Source organism: Panthera onca, chromosome B1, assembly GCF_046562875.1.
Source record: "Panthera onca isolate mPanOnc1 chromosome B1, mPanOnc1 haplotype 2, whole genome shotgun sequence".
Taxonomy (NCBI): Eukaryota; Metazoa; Chordata; class Mammalia; order Carnivora; family Felidae; genus Panthera; species Panthera onca.
Genome location: NC_138342.1, coordinates 141,805,667 through 141,815,646, shown reverse-complemented (window position 1 = coordinate 141,815,646; position 9,980 = coordinate 141,805,667). Strand labels below are relative to the sequence as shown.

The window sequence follows — 9,980 nt, the reverse complement described above, 5'->3', positions numbered from 1 at the left end:
GGTGGCCAAGAAGTCTAGTGATTTGCCATTTATAAACAGAAACCTAAGAAAGCCAGTGGTGTGATTTAGCCTGAATCCTAGGTAAATGAGATGTGGCAGCTCAAGCACAGAAAAATAGGAGTGAAGTCCTCCTTCCTCCTCCTTTATTCTATTGAAGCCCTCAACAGACTGGGTGATGCCCACCCACAAAGGGAAGGGCAGTCTACTTGTATCCACTGATTCAAATGCTAATCTCATCTGGAAACACCCTCAAAGACACACCTGGAAATGTTTAAACTGGGTACCCCCTGTCCAGTCAAGTTGACATATAAAATTAACCTTAATATAAAGATATAAAAGAACATTGGAGACCATTTTTACAAACTTGATATAGGCATGACTTTCTAAACATGACTTGAAACCAGAACCCACAAAATTTTTAATATTTTTTGTAGTAATTTATACCAAGAAAACAAATTTCATGAATATGTAGATAAAAATGTAAATATATAGATTAAAAAGTAGAGCCTGTCAGATGGGAAATCCCTAAACTTCTATAATGAATTTAGTAGATCCAAAATCTCATCCTATCCATCCTCTTTACCTTTTTTTTAAGTCAAGGAGTTAACCTCTCTAGGTCAAAGACCAAATATTCCTCTTGTGGTCTGTATTCCATTCTCTTTCCTTCTAAACTTTGAGGTAGTTGTTCTCACTTTTTAATCTCAGGACCCCTCTACCCTTGTAGGGGAGGGAAAATAATCTTCCTAGATAGTCCCCTTCTCAGCTAGTCCTATGAATTTTGTGACTTTCACCCAGCATTCTTTCTCTAAGTTTTATCTACTTTCAGTGCTTCAGTTTCTAAGCATTTACTGAGGACTCCTAAATTTAGATACCCAAAAATCTGAATGTAAGAGTGACATAGCCAATGAGATAGAAATCTGATCATATTGTTTCCTGCTTCAAACCTCTCCATGGCCTCCCATTGTTCTTAAATCCTTAAGTTACCTGCAAAGCTCCTTTCTTCCATTCTTGCTGTCCCTAATATATTGGCTTTATTACAAATTAGTTCACATAGGGGTGGCCTGGCTGGTTCAGTTGGAAGAGCATGTATTTGACTCTTGATCTCGGGGTTGTGAGTTTGAGCCCCATGTTGACTGTAGACACTCTTTAAATAAATAAACTTTAAAAAAATAAAGTACATAAATATGGAATAATTGATTTAAAAAGTTAGTTCACAGCAGTTCTTTCTGCCCACAGGTCCTGTGTCCTGTCCCTGTGCTTGAATAAAACCACCTTTTTGCACCAGAAGCAAAAAGGGGGGGGGGGGGGGGGAGGGGGCAGGGTGCCTTGGTGGCTCAGTCACTTCAGCATCCACCTCCAGATATGGACTCAGGTCATGATCTGTTGGTGAGATCCAGCCCCGCATTGAGCTCTGTGCTAATAGTGCAAAATCTGCTTGGGATTCTCTATCCCTCTCTCTGCCCCTCCCCTGCTTGCGCTCTCTCACTCTCAAAATAAACTTTAGAAAATATATTTAGGGGCGCCTGGGTGGCGCAGTCGGTTAAGCGTCCGACTTCAGCCAGGTCACGATCTCGCGGTCCGTGAGTTCGAGCCCCGCGTCAGGCTCTGGGCTGATGGCTCGGAGCCTGGAGCCTGTTTCCGATTCTGTGTCTCCCTCTCTCTCTGCCCCTCCCCCGTTCATGCTCTGTCTCTCTCTGTCCCAAAAATAAATAAAAAATGTTGAAAAAAAAAAAAATTTAAAAAAAAAAAAAAATAGAAAATATATTTAAAAAAATTAGTGCACATAAAAAGTCCTTAATATATACTGATTTATGCATGCCAAGAAATCAGTACAGGTATACACAAAATGTTAATGCTGTTAATAGGAAGGGTGTGTGGGTATGTGTGTGTGCCTGTATTGTTAAGGGAATAGGGGAAAGGGTCACACCAATAATCTCTATATGGCTATTTTTCTTTTTTTTATTAGAGCAACCATGTTGTATTAACAGGGAATTTATCAAAAAGTTGTCAAAAAAAATCCAATTGAAAACTAAAGGAAAGTGAAATGTAATCCTGAAGTTTGTCATAATTCATATAATGTAACTAGGCAACAGACAATAGAAGAGGCAAAGCATCTTTTGTTATACTATTACAGTAAAAAAAAAAAAAATATGTAAAGCCAATAGAGAGACCACCTAGTAACTGCTCAAAGGACATCCAATCTGCACTCAATTCTAAGGAAATGGATAGTTAATATTTGTAGTTCAAGAACAGCTAGCTTCTCAAAACTCAAGAAATGTGGAACTAGCCAAAATCAATATAAACCTATTTTAGATTAAGATAGGAGAGATAAATGTGTTCATTCAACTGTAAATGCACCCATTCAAACTTCAGGTAGAGATGGCAGAGTGAGTCCATGCAGAAACCTTACTTTGGTGCACAAAGACAAAAGGAAATACCCTTGCTAATTTTTATTTATTTTTAAAATTTTATTTAAATTCAAGTGAAGTAATGTACAGTATAGTATTGGTTTTAGGAGTAGAACCCAGTGATTCATCACTTATATACACCCAGTGATTCAACACCCAGTGCTCATCCCAACAAGTGCCCTCCTTAATACTCATCACCCATTTAGCCCATCGCCCTAGCCACCACCCTCCGGCAACCCTGTTTGTTCTCTGTATTTAAGAGTCTCTTATGTCCGGCTCTGTTCTGATAGCTCAGAGCCTGCAGCCTGCTTCAGATTCTGTGTCTCCCTCTCTCTGCCCCTGCCCCACTCATAATCTCTCTCTGTCAAAAATAAACATTAAAAAAATGTTTTAAAGTCTCTTATGGTTTGCCTCCCTCTTCATTTTTATCTTCTTTCCTTTCCCCTGTTCATCTGTTGTTTCTTAAATTCCACATAGGAGTGAAATCATATTTATCTTTCTCTGCTTGACTTATTTTGCTTAGCATAATACACTTTAGTTCCATCCATGTTGTTGCAAATTGCCATATTTCATTCTTTTTGATCACCAAGTAGTATTCCATGGTCTATATTGATGGACATTTGGGACCTTTCCATAGTCTATTGTTGGTAACACTGATATAAACATTGGGGTGCATGTGTCCCTTCGAATCAGCATTTCTGAATCCTTTGAATAACTTCTTCACTGAATTATTTGTTTTTTGGGTGTTGAGTTTGATAAGTTCTTCATAGATTTTGGATACTAACCTATCCGATATCATTTGCCATTATCTTCTTCCATTCAGTCAGTTGCCTTTTAGTTTTGTTGTTTCTGTGCAGAAGCTTTCTATCTTGATAAGAGTATATAAACCGAATGTCCATATACTATCACCAAGATTCCAGAATTATCAGCATTGTCACTTAGCTTCATTTATTGCTCTGTGTCCTCCCTGCTCCACCCCCCCACCTTTTTTTGGCTGGAGTTCTTTAGTAGAAATCATAGAAACAAAATTGCACCCTTATATATTTCACTAGTAATTTCTAAGAATAAGGACATTTCCTGAATCATAATTGTATCACATCTAACAAAATAAATAGGTCCCTGATGTCACCTAACACCCTGTTCACACTTCCGTCACTGAGTTAGTATTTTTCAGTTGTTCAATAAATCAGACTCCAAAAAAATGACCCACACATTGACTGTATCTATTTTCTTCAAAAACATAAAGATTTTTGGTGGAAGAGAAAAACAAAGGGAAATGACATCAATATGAAGATGGAAATAAGAGGCTAAGATATAAAATTCTATTCAAAATAGGGAAAGATATGAAAGTTAACTTTGGAGCATATGCACATAGCTATATAGTTTCACCTTCATGCAAAATAAGTACATTTTGCAAATTAGTTAAAGTACATCATAGAAAACGAACAGAACCTAGATCCTTCTGGTGAAGTCAGTGCAGTGTCCAGGGTTAAACATGTACACTTGTTTTCTTTAACAGCCTAGTGCCTTGCACTTAGTATTTGCTTTGAAAATACTGTAACTCCTGGGACATAGGACTTGCTAAATGTTAGCTATCCTAGTAAGAAAATGCTGAATAAAAATAGATCTGCCATCACGCCCGAATAGTTTTTACTACTTGGTGATTCATCTTATATTCTCTGACATGGTTTCTAAACTGCAATGTCTGTTACTAATAAGAATTTCCAATTTTCTACAATGCTGTGAGTCACCATGCTATAAAATACAATGCATAATAACAAAGAATTTAGGATGAAATGAAAACTATGTAGAGGGTTTCTAAAAAGGCAGATGTGGTGAGTGCTGCCAGTAGCTGGCCCCATTGGGGTAAAGGAAAAAACGGTCTGCCACTCCCTCTGATGTCTGCCCCATCCCTTTCAATTGTGCCTTTTAGGAAAACTAAGGTTACAGTTTGCTCTGCCTAGTACACAACTTGTACATGACAATAATAGCACAATGTTTTAATAACACAACTTTGATAGAGCTGAGGCGAAGCTGACCAGTTCTGTTTTGGTCAATCCCTTGCTTGCACACTCCATCTGCACTTTCTGACCAACTTAATCCACCCTCACACCCACAAGAGCCTGCCCACCTTCCAATTTTTTAATGTGTATTTATTTTCGAGAGACAGAGCACAAGCGGGAGAGGGGCAGAGAGCGAGAGGGAGACACAGTCTAAAACCGGCTCCAGGCTCCGAGCTGTCAGCACAGAGCCCAACACAGGGCTCAAACCCACGAACCATGAGATCATGTCCTGAGCTGAAGTCAGACGCTTAACCAACTGAGCTACCCGAGCGCCCCCAACTTCCATTCTTTAAAACAAACAAAACAACTATTACAATGGTCCAGGGAGTTTTCATTCACAATCCGTTCCTGTACAGATTCTGAGAGGCTTTGAATCAGGTCCTACATAGAAATAAGGCCTAAGCGGTCTAGTAAAAGTGTCAGTGAAAGTATAGATGTGAGATTTCTCAGTTATGTTATAAAATGAGATCTCACCCAGCTCATAGTCCAAGAAAATGCCAATGCCTCTGGGTTTCACGTCTAACAGTAGCAGTGTTGGAACAGCTCCCACTGCATTATATCGATCCCCCTGCAGCTGAAGCCTCCAGCATCCCTGCCAGGCTGACAGAGATCTCCTGGCCTTTGTGGGAAGCGAGTCTCTGCAAATCCCAACAGCCCATTCAGACTTGTCTCCCACTTCAACCTCCCAGAAATGCCTGCCGGAATAAAAATATGGAAAACCCAGGACGACTGTGTTGGTTGTAAATCTTTTTGGAAAGTAAGGAACGTTTTGTTTTCTCTTTGCAAATCTCACATCTTTTTTATCCTCGGAGACAATCAAGTTAGGGTGTGCCGTCTCAGGGTCTAGGATCACGTCCACTCCAAATTTTTTAATAATTTTCTGCAAAGCAGAGTACTGGGGAGGAAAACTGCAACCTTCTCTTCTTAATTGGATCGAAAAGATTGATGGGCTAATCTCATCCTCAGACTTCTTGTAGAAATGTTTAATCTGTGATAGCAATTCTACCTCAGACAGCACACTGTTCTCTACTACTTTACTCAGCATACCTTTGAGGGTGGAAATGTAGTTTGAAAATGCAGTTATGTTTGCACTCAGTTTCTGCTGAATGTCCTTCTCTTCATCAGCTAACCGAGAAAGAACTGCGGCTTGATCACGATCTAGAAATTGCTTCAGGCACTCAAATTCAGAGAGTAGTTCCAGCTTTTGGTTTTCCACCTTCTCTTTCAGCTCTAAGGGTTTTTTGCTTTGAATGCTTATTAATTTCTGAATATCAGCCACCTGCTTCTTCAGGGGCTCGATGTAACTGCCGAGCCTTTGCCTGTGGTGAGAGGCGGCCTCCTCCACGGGCCTCACCCAGTGGCCCTGGTGGTCAGGGGGTCGCACGCACGCCGGACACAACACCTGTAGGTCCTCCTCACAGAAGAGGGTCAGGACCCGGTTGTGCCTCTCACACAGATGCCTCTCGTCCCGCCTCTTCCTCTTGCTCCTGCTGATGTGGAGGAGCTTGGCAATGTCAATCACCCTTCCCAGCTGGGTGTTGCTCCTCAAGTGCGTCTCTCGACATGAGTGACGGCAGACGGGGCAAGGGAACCTGTCGCTGAGATCAGCCCAGGATTGCTGGATGCAGCAGCGACAGAAGTTGTGCCCACATTCGGTGGTGACGGGGTCTCTCAGGTAGTCCAGACAGATGGGGCAGTTGGCTTCGGCCTGGAGTCCTGCCAGGGCTGATGACACTGCCATTGGGCTGTGAATGAGAGACTGGACTGAGGTGGGTTTTCTTCAGGAGCTTGGGCTCCAGTGAGAAGTGGATACACTGTAAAATCTCAGTCCTCACTTTGCTGGCCGCTGCTAAAGTCCTGTGAATCTTCAGGCCTTTAATTCCAGCTGCCAAGGAGAGCCCTTCCCACAGCCTGCAACCAGTCACAACTCAACTAGACAAGTCCTCTCCAGCCTTTGGAAACAGAGAAAAGAAAGCCGAGCGAGGCAGCTTTCTTAGCCAGGAGAACAATTGTTTCCTCGAATCATGAATTACTTGCAGATGAAGTATAACTTCCTTAAAAAAACAAACAAACAAAAACAACTCTGGGTTTGTTTCAGGTGGTCCTACCCATTACCAAATTCTAGTCAGATTACCCTCTTCTAACCCCAATCTTTTATTTCCATGCCTTTATTATGATGCTCTATCTATTCCTACCTACTTGGTACCACAATCCCTACATCTCATCTACCTCCCATTCACCCCAACGTGGGCTGTGGAAAGGGCATGGGCTCTGGGACAGATAGATGTAGCACAGCCAAATTAAGACACCTATCCATGTAACTTGGAGGAATTCATTTTACATCTTGAAGGGGTTCAGCACATGCAACCCGAAAATAGGCCATTAGTAATGTGAATTATTTTGAGGAAGGCATTCGAGACCCAGCAGGAAAAGCCCTTTACCTCCATCTTAACTGCCTTAAAAAAGTAATTTCCCCCTTTGTGGAGAGGGCGGGATTTGCAATTATAAAGGAAATTTACATTATAAAGGGGGACTAGTGCAAAAAGAGCTATTACCGGAAAGAACTTTTTCACCTAAGAGACTTACCTGCAGAACATAAGAACCTTTGTTTACCAGACTTTTTTCTACTCACCTTTCTGGGAATTGCCTCCCTCAACCGCAAAGGTTCCAGACTTCTGGCTCTTTCCTGAGCTCTGGATGGCATGCAAGTCCCAATCATCTGGTCTGTCTGGGTCGTCGTTTGAGTCTCATATCTTTGTGAGATTCCTTTGCATAAATAGGTTATTAAAGTTTTTTCTTATTCTTCTATCTCAACTTAATTCTTAAACTAGCTATAGAACCTAAAAGGACAGAAGGGAAAATTTTTCCTCCCCTACAATCCCAAACTCTTAGAATTGAGTAAAGAATGATTATAATATCACTATAAACTTTTGTCTTATGAGAGTACAGAACTTAAGGAAACCTCCTCAATTCTGAAGCTTAAAACACAGTTTTTCTGATGGCTCAGAATTCACGTTTACCATATTTGGTTTGCTTTTCTCATCCTTGCTCCTCTAAGGTACAGGGGAGGAAATATAATTTTCCCTCTATCCTCCTAGGCTCTTGACTGAGCCTCCCCGGTTATAAAAAGATATATTAACAAGAAAAAATATATGTTTTATGATATGTATACTTCCATATACAATGGAGATACCCACGAAAAGTGGAGTAACTCCCCCAAAATGGCCCAAGCCACCATTTTAAATACCATCTCCAGCTAAAGACAAAAAATAGATGCAAGGGAGGAGAGCAGTTTGGGGAGATTATTTGGCAAAGCAGAGTAAACAAGAGTAAAGTTGTTATGCAGATTTGAGTCCCTGCCTTCTTCAAAGATAAGGGTTTCTAGAGATTTAGTCATCCCCCTCTTGCGATACAGAGTGCAAAGAAACCCTTACAAATGGATATTTCTTTTATGAATGTAAATTACCCTCACAAAAGGGCAACTTCTATTTTCAAACATTATCCAGCATTTGCCCTCTTTCAAAAATAATCAGCTTGAAATAATCCTTATGCAGAAGAGCTTATTTTGGGGTGGCAAATTCTGCTCCCCTTCAACAACTCAATGTGCTTCTGGACAGGCTGTTGCGTAGTGAGAGCCGGGAAATAACATCTAGACATACGAATTTATAAAAAGAAGAAGAAAAGGAAAAATATTTTTATTTACTAATTAAATCCTATCTCTGAACAAAGAGTACCTACAAAATAAGTGAAACAAATTTTAAAAACCTGAACTCCCAGTGCAGAAAAAGAAGCATAAAAACACGTTATGGAAAACACAGAAACTTATTAATAACTTAAGAATTACAAACTGAAAAAGAGCTTTTCCCCTTTAACTATGCTTATTGTATTGGTAAAATTGAAAAGAATAATACCCTGTTTTGGCTTTGGGAGGTAGAGTTTCCAACACTGTAGACTGGTGAAGTAGAAACCTTTTATTTTTAGAAACCAATGCTGAAATATCCATCAAAGATTTAAAAACTCTGCTTTGCCCTACTAATTCCACTGATACTAATTCCAAAAATCACATGTTAAAAACAAGAAAATGGGTCCAAAATGGGGTAAGCCCCATGTCACCAAGACTTAACTCTCCCAGAAATGGAGTCTTTCCATCAGGAGTCACCTGATCAGGCCTAGTTGATCTGCCTGATAGACCCTTGCTATCCTCTAAAGGAAACTCACCTTGCTTTTTTTGCCTGTATAATTTCCTTGTTCCCGCTCCCTTCTGCCTATAATGTTTTCATTTTGTACAGCACCTCAGAGTTCTTCTCTGTTAGATTTGAGATCTTTAAAATTTACTCAGTTGAGTGTTGTTGTTTTTTTTTTTAACACACATATAATGTGAACAAATATCCAAATACATACAAAGATGTTCTCTTGAGCACTGATTTGAACTTCAAACAAGTGGAAACATTAGAAATCTCTACTGTTGGTATTGGCTGAATAAACTACATCACGTGCATGTCACATACATTCTTTTGAAGAGACTTAAGTGCAGATTTTATTTTATTTTTTGAGGGGGGCAAGCGATTGAGGGCCAGAGAATCTCAGGAGGTGCAGAGAGAGAGAGAGAGAGAGAGAGAGAGAAGCGAGGTTCACCAGAAGTGCGGCTCGAGCTCACCCGATATGGGACTTGAACTTCGAAACCGTGAGATCATGACCTGAGCTGAAGTCAGACGTTTAACGACTGAGCCACCCAGGCGCCCAGCAAGCAGATTTTAAAGAAAGGTGGTAGTACTAAATGTATTGATGTAGAAAGATGCAAACAATTCATTATAGACCGAAGGAAGCAGGAGACTTCCCACTTTCTCAACTAATCCCTCACTCCAGTTCCCGCATTCTCTTCCCCTGAGACCACTGGACTACTACTATATTTGGAATGTTATATTTTAGAAAAAGAATATAGTACATACATCAAGTATAATGTGAACATCCCCAAAAGAGTCTAGGGAAACACTTCCTAATTAAACACTGTAATATTTATGCAAAATTCATGTGTATTTAAAGCAAGTGAGATAATTAAAGCTATCCTTTATAGGATACAAAAAGCTTTGTGTCAGGTGAAGTTTTTTTACCAAATACATTTTGCACCAAATTTATCAAAAACTTGTTTTACAGTGGTTTGAGTTTCAGACTTGTGGACTCTCCAGGATGACCCGGGACCAGCGGCTACCAGGCCCCTGCCATTCCTGCCTCTGCTTACACAGGTACAGGATTTAGAAAGTGCCCAGGCTCCCCCAAATCCTTCACTGCGCTCCCAAGACCCCTCATGGTCGGGGCCTTTGTCTGGCACCCAGCCCCCAAGCTGGCTTCAGCCCCAATTCTTCCTTCACTTTCTCCAGGCTGACCTCCCTGTGGCCAGAGGACATTGGAACACTGCTGACCTGAAGTCCAGCAGAGCTCTGGTCCATCGCTCAGTGTCCTTTCTTAGTTCCTCCTCTCCCTTCAGATCTCAAACATCCCCCCTGATCTC

At 40.7% G+C, this 9,980-nt stretch overlaps 1 protein-coding gene across 1 annotated transcript; it reads right to left on the bottom strand.

Annotated features, from left to right (window-relative positions):
- Positions 1-4,633: 4,633 nt before the first annotated feature.
- On the bottom strand, positions 4,634-7,225 carry LOC132691948 (tripartite motif-containing protein 75-like). Its single transcript, XM_060653832.3, has one exon. The coding sequence runs from the start codon at positions 6,210-6,212 to the stop codon at positions 4,803-4,805; it is 1,410 nt and encodes a 469-aa protein (XP_060509815.1). The 5' UTR covers positions 6,213-7,225; the 3' UTR covers positions 4,634-4,802.
- Positions 7,226-9,980: the final 2,755 nt, after the last annotated feature.